Source organism: Hemitrygon akajei, unplaced genomic scaffold, assembly GCF_048418815.1.
Source record: "Hemitrygon akajei unplaced genomic scaffold, sHemAka1.3 Scf000043, whole genome shotgun sequence".
NCBI classification, from domain to species: Eukaryota; Metazoa; Chordata; class Chondrichthyes; order Myliobatiformes; family Dasyatidae; genus Hemitrygon; species Hemitrygon akajei.
In genome coordinates this window covers 4616058-4636319 of record NW_027331929.1, presented here as the reverse complement: position 1 = coordinate 4636319, position 20262 = coordinate 4616058, and the positions used below count along the sequence as shown (strand labels likewise).

General features: G+C 47.9%; 1 protein-coding gene across 1 annotated transcript in view; it reads right to left on the bottom strand.

Moving 5' to 3' along the window:
* Positions 1–9795: 9795 nt before the first annotated feature.
* The window catches only part of LOC140720505 (uncharacterized), a 34835-nt gene continuing 24368 nt past the window's right edge, over positions 9796–20262 (bottom strand). Inside the window, exons 3-7 of the mRNA XM_073035352.1 lie at positions 19270–19386; positions 17426–17692; positions 16643–16785; positions 16221–16285; positions 9796–10720 (exon numbers count right to left, since the gene is read on the bottom strand). Of these exons, the coding sequence (XP_072891453.1) occupies positions 10528–10720; positions 16221–16285; positions 16643–16785; positions 17426–17692; positions 19270–19386 (785 nt within the window). The 3' untranslated portion in view covers positions 9796–10527. The remainder of the gene's footprint in view (positions 10721–16220; positions 16286–16642; positions 16786–17425; positions 17693–19269; positions 19387–20262) is intronic.

Genomic DNA, 20262 nt, shown 5'->3' with positions numbered 1-20262 from the left:
TCTAATTTTGTCCACACCTGCACACCGGCTCCCTTTGTCTACGTATATAGTGGTGACGGTAACGACCGCATAAAATCGACGAATCTCGTTATTGAGCGGGTTGGCTTCAAGGGGTCTCTACACTGGTTCTGTCTGTTTAACCCCTTCCTGTCTGTCACCCAGTTTCCTGTACCCTACACGGTGGGTGTAAATGCCTTTCTATATGCCCTCCCTATCACCCCCTCAGCTTCCCGAATGATCCCGAGTTCATCCAGTTCAAGTTCCAACACTGTTCTGCAGAGTGTCACGCGGAATGCGTGTGGGTGTCACGGTATGGGGTCGCTTAGCGTCCGGTAGGGGTTGTGTCCATGTCATGGTGAGGGGTGTGTAGGAGTCACAGTGTCAGCTGTGTTGCTCGCTCACTGCCTATGCTGTCTGTGAAGTGGTTGTTCTCTGTGTTTCGCAATCTATCGTCAAAGTCCTTGATCTACCTCACCCACTTATCTGCCCACTCGATGAGATTAAATCTGTATTTTTGCCCCTCTTGCAGAGCAGTGAAAGTAAATCACCGAACTGAACAGACCCTTCGGCCCACAATGTTGTGATATGCCAATTGAGCTAAATCACTTCTGACTGCACAACAACCATCTCCCTGCATTCCCTGCACATTAACGTCCCTGTCAAAGAGGCACATGAACCCCCTCTCCCTGAGTTTGTCAATGAATCTCGTGACTAGGAAAGCCTCTACTCAACTTTGAATACTTACCGCTTCACCACGACTAATTCAACCGAAAGCGGGAATGTTGAGCTGACACTCCTGCCCGCCCTGCAGCGGCGTCTCGCTAATGTCTACAATATCATAATTCCAGCCGTTGACCCCAGACCTGAGCTCATCTGTCTGTCGTACAATACTTCCTGCATTGAAACGCACGCAGCTCAGAATTTGAGTCCCAACAGGCTCAACATTTTGCTACTTGACTTTGTCGGTGGCCTTACCAACATCTGACCATACAACCACTCAGCTATCTGCAATGGCGTTCTTGTTTACATGTCCCTGCAACTCTATTTTATTTCACCACTCTCCCTTTTTAATGGCAAACCTTACCGATGGTACATTAGTTCCAATAAAGTTCGGGTGTAAAGTGAGAGGGTTGCTCATGGGAGAGTAAATGAAGCAGCTGCTCAAGATGGAGACGGTCAGGCGCGGCCTTCAGGCTGGGGTCTGTGCTGCCCCCCAGTGTTCGCTCTGCAGAAGACAACCTCTTTGTGAACAATTGCAGATTACCGTTTATTCAAATTGCCCAGGGGCTTCAAGCTGCATAAATGTGTGCGTATCTGTGTGTTTGTGTGTGTGTGTGTGTGTGTGTGTGTGTGTGTGTGCGTGTGTGTGTGTGTGTGTGTGTGTGTGTGTGTGTGTGCGTGCGTGCGTGTGTGTGTGTGTGTGTGTGTGTGTGTGTGTGCGTGTGCGCGTGTGTGGGCGTGCGTGTACGCGCGCGAGCGCGCCTACATAATGCTTGAATGTGTTTTCTTGATATCCTACATATGCTTGCTATTTTTCCATTTTATACATATTGTGTGTGCTTTGTGCCATGTGGGACTGTTGGTATTGCAATTAACAGCAGGTCCTGGCTGTATTCATGGGCAGTTCTGTGTGATGACATTACAATGAAACTTAAATTGAAATTAATTGAAATGAAATGAAACCGTTCCTTCTCTTCAGTGGAAGAGAATCTAGTGATACACATATCTGAAGTTCTCATGTTACGAACCCCGTAACTGGGTCACTTACCAGCAAAGATAGAGAAGTCCGTTGAAGTCTGATGATACGATTTTTAACAGTATTTATTAGTAAAAACACACAAAAATAATATCAATGCAAACATACAGATAATATACGTCGTCAATACTAAATCTAAAAGTGCGGGTATAATAATAATCAATAAGAAATAAGCTCTATCGTTGTCTAGGTGATAAATGTATTGTCCGATGGAAATATAAAATTCACTCAGTTGAACAGGCTGCAGCCTTTTGGGGACTGCTGTGTGGCAATGGTTGGAGAGAGAGAGAGATTTTGAGAAACTTGCCGGCTTTCCTTTTATGATTTCTATCCGTCGGAGTCTCGTTGGTGTGGCCGTTCACTCCTTTAGCTAAGCCGTTCTTCCGTGGCGAGCCCGCCAATTCCCAGGCAAGCGAAAAGGACGCACACGAGCCCCCCACCGGCTGTCGCTATTAAACGCTGTCACGGGATTTCTAGCGTTTCTCCTGGTGCGTCTAAAGGGGTTGTTCCCCAGACCCTCTTTTATCCTTACTCACGGGGTCTCAGATGTCAATCAGGTTGGGATGTTGCAATCCCTCAACCAGCCCCCTCTGGTCGTCCCCTGAGGGCTTCAATGAATAGTACAGTACTCAATACACAATTCCGTCTCCAAGAGACAATAGGGGTTTTTGTTTCGCTGAGGCCAGGACACATTGTGGATTCTCTCTCATTTCCTGGGTCCCAGACCCGAATTAATAGCGAGCTTACGATTCTCAAAAAGGAGGGGGCGACTTTCTACCCTTCGGCCCCTCAGAGTTGTGGCACATTCGTAACACTCATTCCAACCCTAATGTTAAACTGAAAGTTTTTTTTTAATTTCTGGCCACACCTGCACATACACAGGTTTGCAGAAACGGCTCCCTCTTCGTTCCCATATACTGGTGTCCATAACACAGACAACATCGATCTGTGCCGAACGTCTCTCTAACTTAGAACGACCGAGGGTTTACCCATGGACCAAACGCGAGGAAAGCTGCCAATGCTGGAAATGTTGGTGAGACACGGCGCAGACTGGGAGACCGTTTCGCTGAACACCTACGCTCGGTCCGGCAGAGAAAGCAGGATCTCTCAGTGGACAAGCATTTCAATTCTACGTCCCATTCCCATTCTGATATGTCTATCTATGGCCTCCTCTACTGTGAAAATGAAACCAAACTCTGGTTGGAGGAACAAAATCTTATATACCGGCTGGGTGACCTCCAACCTGGAGGCATAAACATTGACTACTCTAACTTCCGTTAATGCCTCTCCTCCCCTTCTTACCCCACCCTTGACATATTTGGTTGTTTGTGCTTTTCTCTCTCTCTGGCCATCACTCTTTGCCTGTTCTCCATCTCCCTCTCGTTCTCCCCTCCCTCTTTCTTTCTCCCTTGGCCTCCCGTCCCATGATTCTTTCCCTTCTCCAGCTCTGTATCACTTTCGCCAATCACCTTTCCAGCTCTTAGCTACATCCCACCCCCTCTGGTCTTCTCCTATCATTTCGCATTTCCCCCACTCCCCCCCCCCCCCAGCACTACTTTCAAATCTCTTCCTATCTTTCCTTTCAGTTAGTCCTGAATAAGGACATCGCCCCGAAACGTCGACAGTGCTTCTCCTTACCGACGCTGCCTGGCCTGCTGTGTTCCACCAGCACTTTGTGTGTGTTGTGCAGGAGTGGATGCGGGTCACTGAGAAGGTGTTGCTTGTAGACGAGGGATGGGTGACGGAGACGGGAGTGTTGTAATGCAGTCTGTGTGACAGTGACTGAGAATCGTGTAGGAGTAGGGTGATGGAGTCGGGGTGTGGTTTTGGAGAGGGAGGGTGTTATGCATACGGGGAAGACTGTATTCGAGTTACAGTGCAGGGCCTGACACTGTGTTTGTATCGTTGAGTGGTGAGATTCTGCTGTGGTGCCGAGCCTGTCAGTGTGTCAGTGTCACGATGAGGGGCGTGTTCATGTCAGATGTGGGTTGTGGCAGCGACACCGAAACCCTTTGAGTGTCCCGAAGAACATCCCCGTGTCACAGTGAGAGTTGTGTGTCTCTTTCATAGCTTATGCAAACGGTACTGTCCCACTTGCAATCTAGTCTCACGAATATCTGTCGTGACCGCATACCATCAAGGAATCTCTTTCTCGTCCACAGAACCTTCCTTTCCCTTCCACTAACAAAGACAACCGTATCGATACAGCTCAACACATTTCACCCCCTCCTTTCGAAGCCTCAGAACCACGTTCAGTGCCAGAGACCTGACCGGTGAGACTTTCCCCTGCTTGGTCATTTGCACCTCTCTCCTCCAATCCAGAAGTATCCAAAGTGGTACCTGTTATTGATCAGTTTGGCCACGAGGGGTCTCTGCATTGTATTTGGCTGTGTAACCCCTTTCAACTTCCTGTCTGTCACCTAGACTCCGGCACCTTACACCTTGAGTGTAAATACCTCTCTATATGTCCTCCCTATCACCCGCTCAACTTCCCGAATGATCCCGCGTTCATCCAGTTCTAGTTTCAACGCTGTTACGCACAGTGTTTGAAGTTGCAGCTGGATGACCTTCTTACAGGTGAATTTGTCGGGGACTCTGGAGGTCTCCATGCCCTCCCACAACCCGCAAGGAAAGCAATCAACTCTCCTGTCAGACATGCTTACTGCTCTTTCTAACTGCAATTATAAACGAAACAATTAATAAAATGAAAAACACATTTGCCAACAGTTTTGCGCCTTCTCTCACCGGGGACTCTCCTCCGTATAGCACTAAATTGATAAGCCCTCCATCTTTCACGTCAAATACTGTTTACTCTAACAATGGCTGCTGCGATTGCCCACCTCTTTACTCCGAGATATGCCTCCTCTGCTCCGGTTCATCACACGGTTACAGATTCAAACAATGAATGAAATTCACCACACACCGTCCCATCACCCAGACCCGGGGTCAGGCACAGACTGAAGCTCCCTCCCTCCGGTCCCTTCACACACTCCGGGGATCAGAAGCTGCTTTCCTCTCCCCATTCCCAGTACTCTGCCGTTCTAGTTTCCTTCATTATGTGTCTGTCTCGGAGACTGTGCGTGTGTTTGAGTTCAGATGGTCAGCAGGGAAGAGCAGAGAAGTGGAAGAGGTTGAGGGGGAGGGAGTAGGGACGTGCTGTTGAGACAGTGGTCACTGGGAGAAAGTGGTGTGGAACCGCAAGACTGGCCTGTCCACACAGAGCAATGAACAGGATCAGAACCGAGAAATCGACATCCGGAGGAGGGGGTTGGGTGTTGTAACACCAGATATCACCTCTCCCCCTTCCTCCCTAGAATTCCAGATGAACCGAGGGGTGTAGAGGAGCCACAGGGTTGATTGAAACATGGAGAGTGTAGGGATGGAGCGGGTCAGGGAGATGGGGGGAGAAGATGGGGAAGGAGGAGATAACGGAGATGGCATGGTCTGTAGGGGACGGAGGGTTGCTGGAGACGACTGCGAAGCTCCCTCCATCCCCTCCCCCCCCAAACCCCGGTCTCCTCTCTCTCCAAAACCCGGATCTTCGGTGGTCCAGTACTCCCGAATTATGTGTGACTCTCGGAGGTGGTGTGTGTGTGACTGGATGGAGTGGTGATGGAAGGAGAAAGAAGGGGAGGAGAGGGGAGGTCAGGGTAAGTGAGGTGAGATTTCAGTCACTGATTCAAGTGGTGTTGGAACCACACGGCAGCCTGTGCAGGCATAGTTGTGGATACGCTCTGGACCTGGTGATAGATATCCAGTTGAAGGCGGGAAGTGTAGGAACTGACACTATTTCTCTCTCATAGTCACCATAATTGCCTGTAAACGCAGTAAGGGAGGCGAATGGGTCCGTGACAGAGATGTGGATAGTTTTAGGGGATTGAGGAACGAACGAAGAAGTGGAAGCTGTCCAAGGAAGTTAGGGGATAACGGAGACGGGACGTATGCAGGAAAAGGAATGGTTCACGGAGACGGGGTAGCCTGTAAGGGAGGGAGAGCTGACTGAAAGTGAATCGGTTTTGTGTAAGGAGTGTGTGACAGAGGCAGGGAGTAGTGCAGGAGAAGGAGAGTTTGACGAAGACGGGTTGGGGTTTAACTGATGGGGTGGGTCAGGCGGACGGGGAGGGGCGCAGTGAATGTTGCGGATGACATAGATGGAGAATGTGTGCAGGGTAGGGACTGTGTCACGGAGACGGGGCATCTCGTAAGGGAGGACGGGTGATGTAGACTGGAGTGATGTAGTGGAGGAAATGTGTGAAGGGGTCGATGAGTAGTGTAGGACAGGGAGTGTTTGACGGATTCGGGGAGGGGTTTTGTGGAGGGAGGTGGTTATGCACACACCGAGGAGGTTTCCTTGTTGCAGTGCAGGGTCTGTCAGTGTGTGGGAGTCACGATGAGGGGCGTGTTGGTAACACTGTAAGGGTTTTTTCAGTGTCCCTTTGAAGATGGTGTCGGTGTGTGTCTTTTCCATGGCCTATACCGTCTGTGAATTGATCGTTCCTTCTGATTGTAGACAAATCGTCAAATTCCTTGTTCTACCCAACCCCCAGCAATTCCCACCCGATGAGCTCAAATGACTCTGCTCTTTCTATAGAGCAGTGAACGTAAATCACACAACAGAGCAGACCCTTAGGTCCAAGAGTTGTGATATACCAATTAAACTGAATTCCTTCTGCCGACAAAACATACGTCTCCCTCCATTCCCTGCACACCAACGTGCCTGTTAAAGAGCCACTTAAAGGACTCTATGGATCTCCCCCCACCGCCAGCGCTGCCAGCACGTTCCAATCTCCCCCCAATCTCTGTGACAACAAAAACTTACCACCATCATCTCCTTTGAACCTACCTCTTCTCAAGTGAATGCAGGTTCTGTGATATAAGACATTTCCACCCTGGGGGTAACAGATACAAGCTATCTGGTCTACTTGCGTCTCGTATTGCTATAAACCTCAAAAAGAAATTTAACTCGAGGTTGCACCTATCCTTTTCCATAATTACCCTGTATCTAATGGCATTACCATCACTAGATGCAAAGTGATCCCCGACACAAACTTCTGTCCCCTGGCTTGTCCTATTCGATAGGATGAGATCAGGTATTGCACTCTCTCATTGGGACTTTCTATCCACTGATTCAGGAAACTTTCTTTACTGATTAAGAAGACTATCCCAGCGGTCCTTTCACAGTCTGAGGCTCACAGTCAATACCAAGAATGTTAAAATCACCCAATGTCACAAACTGATGTCTTTTAAAACAGACACCGAACTCTCCACCGATCTGTTCCTATAAATCCACAGGACTGTTCGGTGGTCGATAATGTAGCCCCATGAACGAGTTCATACCTTTCTTATTCCCCACTTCCACCTTTAAAGCCTCTCCTCAGCCTAAATTATATATGCATTAGCACGAATAAAACAGCGGAAAACTGGAAGGTTGAGCTAACAGAACATCCCGTCCTGCAACCAAATCTTACTAATGACTAAACTATCATGCTTCCGGTCGTTGGCCACGACCCTGAGCACATCTGCCTTTCGTACAATACTTCCTGCATTGAAACGTACGCAACTCAGAACATGAATCCCAGCAGGCTCAAACTTTTGCTTGCTGACTTTGTCTGAGGTCTTGGCAACATCTGCCCCAACAAGGATTCCACTATCTGTTCAAACATTCTGGTTATCATCCCCCTGCAAATCTAGCTTAAACACCACAACAATGGCAAGCCTTCCCGCTGGGGCATTAGTTCAGGTGTAAACTGAGAGAGTTGCTCGATGGCGGAGAAAATGAAGGAGCTGCACAACGTGGGGTGATGTGGCGCAGCCTCCCGGCAGGACTCTGTGCAATCCCCGGTTTTCGCCTGGCAGAAGACAAGCTCAGTTGTTGTAGTTTGTAGATTTCGGTTGCTTTTATAGTGCTAGCACCTCAAGCTGCTTATATTTACGCGTACCCGCGCGCGCGCGTGTGTACATAATGCGTTGAAGTGTTTTACTGGTATCCTACTATCTTTAAATTTTATACATATTATGTGTGCTCCGTGCCTCGTGTGACAGTTGGTGTTGTATTTTGCAGCTTGGTGCTGGCTGTATTCATGGGCATTCATGTGTGATGGAATTGAAATTAAACTTAAATTCAATTGCCTTGAAATGAAATAAAACCGTCTCGTCTGTAGAGGCCGCACTTTCCGAGGAAGAGAGCCCAGTGATACACTTATCTGAAGTCCTCGTTCCAACCCTAACTCTTTAGCCACATTTTAATCTGAATGTTCTTTCTAAGTTTGGCCACACCTGCACATACATAAGTTTGAAGAACCCGCTCCCATTTCTTACCTAAATACTGGCGACGATAACGACCGCACACCATCGAGGAATCTCGTTCTCGTCCACAGTACCATTTTTTTCCCGTTCCCCTAACAAAGAGAACCCTATCGATACAGCTGGCCACATTTCCTGGTCAGCCACAGAACCATAGTCTGTTCGAGAGACCTGACCGGTGAGACTTTCCCCTGCTTGGTTATTTGGACCTCTCTCCTCCCATCCAGAAGTATCCAAAGTGGTCTACCTGTTATTCAGCGGGTTCGCCACAAGGGGTCTCTGCACTGGGTCGTGCTGATTAACACCTTTCACCTTCCTGTCTGTTAACCAGTTTCCTGTGTCCTGCACATTGCATGTAAATGCCTCTCTATATGTCCTCCTTATCTCCCCTTGGCTTCCCGAATGATCCCGAGTTCGTCCATTTCCAGTTCCAACTCTCTAACGCAGAGTGATAGAAGGTGCAGCTGGATGACCTTCTGACAGGTGAAGTTCTCAGCAGTTCTGGAGGTCCCCATGCCTTCACACTTCTCGTAAAGAAGTATTTAACGCTCCTGCCAGACAATGCTACTGCTCTGACTTTGCGATTATAATGATAAAAAAACCAATAATTAAACTGAAAACAAGTCAACCAACACTTATGTGCCTTCCCTCACTCAAGTCTCTCCTCTTTGAAGATTCAAAGAGATAAACTCTCTGATTTCCACTCACATCCAATTCCCGTCAATCTTTCCCTCGAGTCCGGCTCATCACAAACACACACACACGCACACACAGATTCAAACACTGAGTGAAAATCTCGCCACACCGTCCCGTCACGCACTGCTGAAGTTAGACACTGGGTGACACTTTCTCCGGACCGTCCTATCGCACACACTCGGGTTCAGACACAAACTGAGGCTTACTCCCCCGGGTCCGTTCAGAAACTCCGATGTTCCGAAGCTCGTTCCTTCTCACCAATCCCCAGAATTCCGCCTTTAGAGAAGTCTTGAATTGTGTGCCGGCTCGGAGAATGTGCGAGTGTTTCTGTTCCGGGGATGTGCAGGGAACAGGCGAGAATTGGAAGAGGGGATGGTTTTGGTGGCAGCACGGATATGGTGGTGAAATATCAGTCACTGGGATGAAGTGTCATCGAAACAAACGATCGGCCTGTTCACAGACAACAAGGCAGAAGATCAGAACCTATAGATCGATATCCGGTGGAAGGAGGCTGGTTGGAGTAAAAACATACCTTACCTCTTGCCCTTTCCATATAAACAGAGAGAGAGGGAGGCGTGTAGATAAGGGAGAGGGTTAATGGTACCATGGAGGACCTTTAGTGGATGGAGCGGTACAGGAAGACGGGGAGAGGAGTTGGGGAAGGACGAGATAACGGAGAAGGCACGGTGTGTAAGGAAAGGAGAGGTGATGGAGACAGGGTATTTAGAAGAAGATGGCACTGGCGGAAACGGGAAGGGCTATAGGGGAAGTCATGGATGACGGTGACGAGGATGGTCAGCTGGGAAGGAGGGTTGATGACGAACAGGAGACTGAAAACTCAATGAACCAGGAACACCTTCTTCCTCTCCGCCAGCATATTCTTGAACGCATCAGCAACACCGCCACATTTTTGCTGCATTTATTAGCTTTTTGCATTTGACATTAATTTTACATATTTGCGCCCTACTGCTTCTTCGAAAGAACAAATCTCAGGTGGTCTAAGTCACAGATAATAAAACAGACCGTAATCCGGTAGAAAAGATGCGATACAGGTGGACACGACATTTGACACGCTGGCCTTCATCAGTCAGGACACTGAGTACGGGGGTCGGAGGTCACGTTGCAGTTGCAGATGACGTCGGTCAGGCCGCACTTGGAGTTTGGAGTTCAGTTCTGCTTGCCTTGCTCTAAGAGAAAACTCAACGAACTGGAAAGATTACAGAGGGAGATTTCCGAGGATGCTGCCGGGACAGGAGGGACTGAGTTATGGTGCGAGGTTGGGAATTCTGAGACTTTTTTCGGTGACCTTACAGAAGTGTACAAAACCACGAGGGACACAGATCAGGCGAATTCGTGCAATCTATTTCCCCAGGACTGGGGTATCGAGAACATTAACGCACATGATTGAGGTGAGAGTAGCTAAAGACAGAAGCGGGGAGCGAGTTGGTTTAGATTAAAGGGAGACAGTGAGATGGGGAGAGTGGGTAGGGCCAGAGTAGGGAATCGAGGGAGAGAGCGGGAGCAGAAGGGGGAATTGGGGGAAAGGGAGGCAAGAAAGAGGGCTGAAGAAAATGGGGATGAAACAGAGGCGGGAGTGGAGAAGGATGGGAGGGAGACTTTAGAGGGACGAGGGTAAAGAGAGGGCAAGATGGTGAGCAAGATTGCCTAAGACGGAAAGAGGAGAATAGGGTAAGGGTGAGAGGCAGCGGCGCGAAAGGGGTAGTGTGAGTGGTTCAGAGAAATAGGTGAGAAAGAGGGTTTTATCATTATATTCAAGTCGGTCCCACGTGTTGTTGACAGAGATTCTGGATCTTTTCAGAAATATCTGGGCACAAAGGTGCAGACTTTTCACAAATGAAGCGCGTACGAACCTTATCGCAAGGTTTGTTCTCAGTATACGGTCCACATACACCGCATTCGAAGTCTCCACCGTTATTCCGGCCCAAGACATTCGAAGCCACTTTCCTATCAAAGAGGGGTAAAACATTTCAACGCACCTCCAGCAGTTAGTCCCCAAAACCACTGATAGCCTCCCTCGCAATTGACCTGTGGCACCCCAACATCTCCCACAACCCCACTTTCCCAGCACAGCCCTGTGTCAGTCTCCAGAATACTCCCACTGACCCACTCTCTCCCTACAGCCCTGTGTCAGTAACAAAAGTAATCTCTTGCCCCACTCTCTACCCACAGATCCGTGTCAGTGTCCAGAATAATAACAGTACCCAACCTTCTCCTCACAAGTCAATGTCAGTCCCCAAAATATTCCCACAGCATCAGTGTCTCCCAAGGCCCCATGTCAGTCCTCAAAATGCTCCCACTTCTTTACTGTCTCCCCACAGTCCTGTGTTTTCTGCCTAAATACACACACTCACTACTTCCACCCCACAGATCAGTGTCAGTCCAAACTATATCCACTGCCTGACTCTCTCCCCACAGCCCCGTGCTGGTCCCCGAAATAATCCCACTGCCCAACCCTCTTCTTAGAGACCTGTGTCAATCACCAAAACATCTCCCGCTTCCCATGCTCTCCCCACGGACGTGTCTCAGTCCCCAGAGTACTCCCACTGAACCATTCTCTCCCAACAGATCTGTGTTTGTCCCCAGAGTACACACCTCCCTCATTCTCTCCCCACAGACATGTGCCAGGCCCCAAAGTGCTCCCACTGCCTATCTCTCTCCACAACCTGGGTCAGTTCGCAAAAGAACTCCATAGCTCCACTCTCTCCCCACGGCCCCGTGCTAGTCCACAAAATACTTGCACTTCCCACTCTCACCTCAAGTTCCCGTGCGAGTCCCCAAAATAATCCCAATGCCTAGCCTTCTTCCTAAAGATCTGTGTCAACCACCTGAAGATTCCCACATCTCACTCTTCTCCCACAGCCCAAGACTGTTCCCACATTTGGAGAAGGAAGTCTGAGGATCAGAACGGGAGTGCGGCGGGAGCAATTTTGATTTTTTTCTTCTCATCGGAGTTAAGAGAGGCGGGACTGCGCAGGCGTGTGACATTGGGCAGTGATGCGGTGAAGATTTAAAATAACACAGCCTTATACGTTGGGCAGCGTCATTTTGCGGGCAGCGGAGTGAGCCGGGAGCAGAGTGAAGGCTTAAGGGATTTGGCTCATGGGTTTAGGTGGAAACGGGCAGGGCAAGGTAGGTTTAGCTTTTAATTTTTCCTGTTACTGGAGGAAAGGAGGAATTATGAGTGTGGGGGCAGCTCATTGTTCTCGGTGTCGGATGTGGGAGCTCCTGGAGTCTCCTAGCCTCGCTGACGTGTACATCTACGCCTGGTGCGCAGAGCTGGAGATCCCAAGGGACCGTGTTCGGGAACTGGAACCGCTGATTCATAACCTTCGTCTGGTCAGGGAGAGGGAGGAGATGATACAGATGAGTTACAGGCAGGTGGTCACTCCAGAGCCACGGGAGGCAGACAGGTGGGTCATGGTTTGTAGAGGGAAGGGGAGAAGGCAGATACTAGAGAGTACACCAGTGGCTGTATTCCTTGACATAAAGAACTTCTGATTGTGCACAGTTGGTGGGGGGGGGGTACCTACCTGGGGAAAGAAAACGGCACAAAGAGTACGGCTCTGTAGCTCTGAAGGTTAGGGAAAGGAAGAGGAAGGTAGCAGTAATAGGGGACTCGATGGTTAAGGGTTCAGATAGGCGATTTTGTGGACGCAGTCAGGAGACCGTGATGTTAGTTTGCCTCCCTGACGCCAGGGTCGGGAATGTTTCTGATCACATCCATGATATGCAGAATTGGGAGTGTGGGGAGCCAGATGTCGTGGTACATATAAGTAACAATGCCATAGGTAGGAAAAGGGAAGAGTTCCTGAATGGAGAATATAGGGAGCTAGGAAGGGACTTGAGAAGAAGGACCGCAAAGGTAATAATCTCGGGATTACTGCCTGTGCCACGCGACAGTGAGAGTAGGAATGGAATGAGGTGGAGGATAAATGCGTGGTTGAAGGATTGGAACAGGGGGCAGGGATTCAGCATTCTGGATCATTGGGAACTGTTTGCGGGCAGGTGTGACCTGTACAAAAAGGACTGGTTACACTTGAATCTTCAGAGGACAAATTCTTGGCGGGGACATTTGCTAAGATAACTGGGGAGTTTTTAAACTAGAATGGTTGGGGGTGCGAATCAATTTGAAGAGACTAGGAGAGAGGAGTTTCACAAATAGTGAAAACTAGTAGACACTGTTTGAGGGACAATAGGCAGGTGATAGAGACAGGTTGATCTCAGACCGAAGATGTAGGGGAGAAGAAAAAAATATATAATAAAGTTGTTTGCACTGTTAGGGATAAACAGAGAGGAAGAGGTGGAGAGTTTCTTAAATGCATCTATTTTAATGCTAGGAGCATTATAGGAAAGGTGGATGAGCTTAGAGCATGGATTGATACCTGTAAATATGGTGTTGTAGCTATTAGTGAAACATTGTTGCAGGAGGGGTGTGATTAGCAACTAAATATTCGTGGGTTTCGTTGCTTCAGGTGTGATTGAATCGGAGGTGTTGCATTGCTTGTCAGAGAAAATATTACAGCGGTGGTTAGGCAGGATAGATTAGACGGTTCGTCCAGGGAGACTATCTGGGTGGATTTGAGGAATGGGAAAGGTGTAGAAACAATTATAGTCCACATAATTGGGTGCGAGAATTAGAGGAGCAAATTTGTAAGGAGATAGCAAATACTTGTAGTAAGCACAAGGTTGTGATTGGCGGAGATTTTTATTTTGCCACAAATAGACTGGGAAGCCGTTTATGTAAAAGAGCTGGGTGGTTTGGAGTTGTAGAATGTATGTAGAATATTTTTTTTGCAGCATTACCTAGAGGCACCAACCAGGGAAGAGACAGTGTTGGATCTGCTGTTAGGGATCAGATAGGTCAGGTGACGGATCTATGATTTGGGGATCACTTCGGGTACAAAAATCAAAATACCATTAGTTTAAATTTAATTATGCAGAAGGATAGGACTGGACCCAGAGTTGAGATTTTTGATTGAAAAAGGCTACCTTTGAGGAGATGCGAAAGGATTTAGGAGTAGATTGGGACAATTTATTTTATTGGAAGGATGTAATAGAGAAATGGAGGTCATTTGAAGTTGAAATTTGAGGGTACAGAAGATTTATGTTCCTGTTATGTTGAAAGGAAATGTTAAACATTTGAGAGAGCCGTGGATTTCAAGCGATATTGGACAATTAGTTCGGAAAAAGAGAGAGATCTACAATAAATATAGGCAGGATAGAGTAAATGAGGTGCTCGAGGAATATAAATAAAGTAAAAAGAATCTTAAGAAAGAAATTAGTAAGCTAATTAGAAAAGCTAAAAGAAGATATGAGATTGCTTTGGCAAGTAAGCTGAAAATAAATCCGAAGGGTTTCTACAGTTATATTAATAGCAAAAGGATAGTGAGGGATAAAATTGGTCCCTTACAGAATCAGAGTGTACAGCTATTTGTGGATCCAAAAGAGATGGGGGAGAATATGAACAATTTCGTTTCATCGGTATTCACTAAGCAGAAGGGTATTGAATTGTCTAAGTTAAGGCAAACAAGTAGGGTAGTTACGGAAACTATGATGATTAAAGAAGAGGAAGGACTGGAACTTTTAAAGAATAAAAATGTGGTTAAATCTCCGAGCCCTGATAAGATTTTCTCTCGGACCTTGAACGAAGATAGTCTAGAAATAGCAGGGGCTCTGACAGAAATATTTCAAATGTCATTAGAAACGAGGATGGTGCCGGGCAATTGGCGTTAGGCTCATGTGGTTCCATTGTTTAAAAAGGAATTTAAGAGTAAACCTAGCAATTATCAGCGTGCAGGTTTGACGTTAGTGGTGGGTAAACTAATGGAAAGTAGTCTTCGAGATGGCATATATAATTATCTGGATAGACAGGGTCTGATTAGGAGCAGTCAACATGGATTTGTGCGTGTAAGGTCATGTTTGACAATTCTTATTGGGTTTTTTGAAGAGGTTACTACGAAATTGACGAGGGTAAAGCAGTGGATATTGTCTATATGAACTTCAGTAAGGCCTTTGACAAGGTTCCGCACGGAACGTTAGTTAGGAAGGTTGAATTGAAGTAGTAAAATGGATTTAACAGTGGATGGATTGGAGATGCCAGAGATCAGTAGTGGATAACTGGATGACAGGTGGGAGGTCGGTGATTAGTGGTGTCCATCAGGGATCTGTACTGGGTCCAGTGGTGTTCTTCATATCCATTAACGTTCTGGATGGTGGGGTGGTAAATTGGATTAGTAAATATGCAGCTGATGCTTAGATAGGTGCCGTTGTGGATAATGATGTCGGCTTTCAAAGTTTGCAGACTGATTTAGGCCAGCTGGATGAGTGTGCTGGAAGATGGCAGATGGAGTTTAATGCTGATATGAGTGAGGTGCGACATTTTGGTAGGATTCATCAAAATAGGACATACATGGTAAATGGTAGGGCATTAAGGAATGTTGTAGAACAGAGTGATCTAGGAATAATGGTGCATAGTTCCCTGAAGGTGGAATCTCATGTGAATAGGGTGGTGAAGAAAGCTTTAGTTATGCAGGCCTTTATAAATCAGAGCAATGAGTATAGGAGTTGGGTTGCAATGTCAAAATTGTTCAAGGCATTGGTGATGCCAAATTTGGAGTTTTGTCTACAGTTCTGACACCGAATTATAGGAAAGATGTCAGCAAATTAATAAAGTACAGAGGAGATTTATTAGAATGTTATCTGGGTTTCAGCACCTATGTTCCAGAGAAAGGTTGAGCAAGTTAGGTCTTTATTCTTTCTTGCGTAGAATGTTGAGGGGGGAATTGATAGAGATATTTAAGATGATGAGGGGAATAGATAGATTTGACGCAGATAGGCTTTTTTTCCACTGAGAGTAGGGGAGATTCAAAAAAGACGACATGAGTTGAGAGATAATAGGCAAAAGTTTATGGGCAACACGAGGGGGAACTTCTTTACTCAGAGAGTGGTAGCTGTGTGGAACGAGTTTCCAGTAGAAGCAGCAGAGGCAGGTTTGTTTGGAATGTAGGGTTATGGGCTGAGTGCAGGTCGGTGGGTCTAGGTGAGAGTAAGCTTTGGGCACTGACTAGAGTGGTCGGGATGGCCTGTTTCCGTGCTGTAATTGTTATATGGTGATATTAATCTTACTGTTCACTCTCTACAAACAGCCCGTGTCGATCCCCAAACAAATCCAATTGCCCTTTCTCTCACCGCAGAACGTTCTCTATGCCCAATATTAGCCGACTGCCCACTCTCTCCCCACAGCTCTAGTCAGTCCGCAAACTCATACCAATGTCCACTCCCTTTAGCAACCCGTGTCTGACCACAAACTAATCCCACTGCACACAACCTTCCCGGAGCCTGTGCCAGTCCCCAAAATAAATCCACTGCCCACTCGCTTCTCGCAGCCTGTAACAATCCGCCGACCCACTTTCTTCTCAGAAACATGCACGATCCTAAATCTCACCTGTCTTTGCATTTTCCAATCCAATATGAAATGTCTTGGACGTGGATAGTTTTGCTAAAAAAATTCTGTGAAATGAAATTGCTATCATTAATGATTGAATTCGAGCAAAACTTAAGGAGCATCCCTTTACGTCTGACCCCAGGAGAGTGTGAAGAGATGGTGTTGAAGGAGCTTAATTCTGTGTCTCACCACAGGAGAATGTGATGGCACGGTGTGGAGGGAGCCTCGCTCTTTGTATGACCCCGGAAGTGTGTGATGGGGCGTTGTGGAGGAGATTCATTCCGTTTCTGACACCGGGAGGGTGTGCAGGGACTAAAAGGAGGGAGATTCACTCTGTGTCTGACCCCGGAAGTGTGAGATCAAACGGTGCGGAGGGAGCTTTACTCTGGTGTGGATATATCTTCCGTCGACTTGACACGTACCTGTTCTTCTGCAGAATTTATTTCAAGAAGTTTAGAATCAGTGTTCAAACAATACTGTTTCGCATCATCGTAGGAATAGTTAAACGTGGATATAAAATAACACCGGTCTTCATTTCTGATCCATTCCTGGGAAAACGCTTGGTCTGCAAATTCGGAACAAGGAATAGTGAATCTCCCTGCGTACCATCCATTACACCCGCGGTGTGTCAGACACAGAAAGAGGATTCCTCCTCACCGACCCATCATACAGAATTGGTCAAAAACAGAATGAAACACCCTTCTCATTGATCCCTTGAAAACTCCGAACAAGTAACAGTAAATGTCCTACATCCGCCGGGACACAGATATAGAATAGGGATCCCTCCACACTGTCCAATCACACACTCCCGGGGTCGGACACAGAGTGAATCTCTCCCCACACCATCCCATCACACACTCCCGGGGTCAGACACAGAGTGGATCTCCCTCCACATCGTCCAGTCACACTATCCATGTCTTGGACACAGATTGATACTCCCACCAGACTGTCTCAACACACAATCCAGTTGCTAGAAACAGAGTGAAGCTCCCTCCACACCGTCCCATTACACACTCCTGTTGACAGAAACAGAATGAAGCTCTCTCTACACTGTCCGATCACTCACTCCTGTGGTCAGACCCAGAGTGAAGCACCATCCACACCGTCACGTCACACACTCCCCAGGTCAAGCACAGAGTGACCCTTCCTCTCTCCATGCCTGCCCTGTGATGAGGAGCGGGTGAAAGAGGGGGGTGATTCCTCACCTCTTCTGCTGGTCAACAATTCACAGATTTGAGCCTTGGTTTCGTTGACAGATCTGTACTTCGTTTCCATCTCAGTGAACTGGTGACGGAGATCGCTGTGCCTTCGCTTAAGATCGGACAGATTAGAGTTGAGCGCAGAGAGATTGTTGAGACAGGTTCTCTGGGAGAGATCCAGGTGGGAATTCTCGGATATCGTGGATTGACGGGTTGAGTTTGACTCATGACAGTTCCATTCGGATGTGACCTGAGACTGACGAATCTGTGATACTGAGAGAGATGGTGATGGATGTTTACCGTTCACAGGGACACGTGAGTCAGCGTCACGCTACCGAACGAGTCACAGAGAGTTTTGTGTCAGTGTCTCGGTGAAGGTGTCACAGTGAGAGGCGTCGGAGCCACCTTCAGGGGCGTATCTTATAACGTAGATGGTTATATTAACGTGATGTGTTTTTTTTTTGTTGTTAGAGTGGGGTCTGTGTCACTTTCGTGGTGATGATTGATTCCCAGTCTCAGGGCGGGGCATGTCCGATTTGCTGAGAGGGACGTATCGGAGTCACTGTGATAGGTGTTTCTGTGCCCCGCCGAGAGGTGTGCCGGGTCACAGTGAAGTGTATCTCGATGTCACGGCGAGGGAAATACCTGAGTGAGGGGCGTGTTGACGTCACGGTGGGTGGAGTATCTGTGTCATGGTCTGTGCTGCGCTGGACTCAAAGAGAGGGGTGTGGCTGTATCACGGTGAGAGGCATGTCATGGCTACGGTAGGTGTGACAGTGTCACGCTGCGGTATGCGCCGACGTCACGGGGTGTACTCCGTAGGGTTCGCTGTCAATTTCGGAGTCGCTATCGCGGTGAAGGGTTTACCTGTGTCAGGGTGAGGTGTGGCTAATTGCCTCAGTGAGCGGTGCATCGGTGTTATGTTGAGGGGAGATACCGTCTCGGTAAGGGGTGTTACAGTGACGTGTGAGTATTTGTCATGGTGCGGAGGCGGACGGGACACGTTGAGGAGCCTGTAGGTGTCACAGTGAGTGGCCTCTCAGTGTCACGGTGCAGGGCGTGTCGGTATCCCTGTGGTATTTTACAATAACAATTTATTTACAACCTGCCTCCATTCGGAGCCCGTTCGACTCACCATGGGTCGAGAGCACGGAAACAATCACGATAATGGCGGAAGTAACGAGGCGGAGTAGGCAGATCTTACGGTTCGATATATTTCCGATGTTCTTTTTCACTGTGTGGGTGAATTCAGCAGCGTCCCCCACTGGGACTCCCTTCCACACATCAGCCGCGGTCTCTCCTTCCGCCACGATCGCCCCTCCCTCTCTCAATCTCAGTGACATTGAGCCTCATCGCTGATTGTCCAAATCCCTTGAATTCCCACGGCTGACAAGCGTCTCTCTGATTCCAGAATTTTTTGTCACGTCTCCCGAAAGTGATCGATTAAGTTGGAGCCGTAGGTGTTGGACTAGATCCCTCAGGGGAGGTTTTTCCGGAGGATTATGATACAGGGGGTCCACGGGGAATTGGCCGTCTGGATTCAGAGTTTATTATTTTTCGGCGTCACGGTAAGTATGGGGTCGGTGTCACGGTGTGGACGTAATGGTGTCACGGTGGGTGTTGTGTCCCTGTCAAGGTGAGGGCAGTGTCAGTTTCACCGTGAGGGTCGTGTCACAATCACGCTGAGGTACGTGTCCGTGTCACGGCGCGGTAGTGACAGTGTCAAGTTGAAGTACGTGGTGAGATGCACGTTGAACAGCGAGTACATGTCACTGTGAGGTTTTACACTCATGTTTCATTCCACTCTGCTAGTTTACGGTCTGACTCCAACCGGAGTCCGTTCGACTCACCATGGATCGAGAGCCCGACCACCGTCACGAAGAGGACGAACGTAACGAGGCAGATAAGGCAGATCTTACGTTCCGGTCTATTTCCGATGTTCTCGTTCGGCTCCTGTTTACGCGGACCTGTGGAGAGACCATTCAGATAAACAGAAAGAGAAGTCAGGAGAAGGTGTGAGGGGAGCCATGGGGGAAAATGTGAGATAATGGGGAGAGAAAACGAGAAGAGAACGTAGACAGGGAATGGCCCCGTGAGAAGAGGAGGCGATGTTTTGAGTGAAGGGTGAGTGGGATGTGCGAGAGAGACAGCGGAAATGTGGAGAAGAGAGGGGGAGTGAGGGAAGAAAAGTGGGAGAGAGATGGGGAAGAGTCAAAAGGAGCGAGAGAGAGGGGTGCGAAAGAGCGGAATGAGAGTTTGTCACGGTTTTATTATTTTTCATAGCTGTATTATTGCTCGCCCGTTTTGTTCCTTTTTCACGGATGAGATAAATGACGGTCTTGTGGGGATTAACATATTGTGGGGATTCTCGAGGACTCCATTGTGTTTCTTTGTTTTGTGGCTGCTGGCAAGGAGAAGGGCGGTACGGGCACGTGATGGTTAGCGCAGCGCTTTACAGTACCAGCGACACGGGATCAATTCCCGCCGCTGCCTGCAAGGAGTTTCCAATTTCTCCCCACGAGCGAGTGGATTTTCTCCGGGCGCTCTGGTTTCCTCCCACAGTCCAAAGACATACCGGTTTTTCGGTTAATTTGTTATTGTAAATTAAACAGAGATTTGGAAAAAAAAAGAAATAAATTAGAGAATTGATGAGCAGCGCGGCCTGAATGGCCGGAAGTGCCTGTTCCGAAATGTTTTTTCAATAAAAAATAAAACAAAATAAATTTTGAGTAAAAAGAAAAAAAGATGGTGGGAAATGTTATACATATGCAACCGGACCATCCTGTGTTTGTGATGGGTGTGATTGCTCTGGATGAAAATAGAGATGGACGGTTGTTAAATCT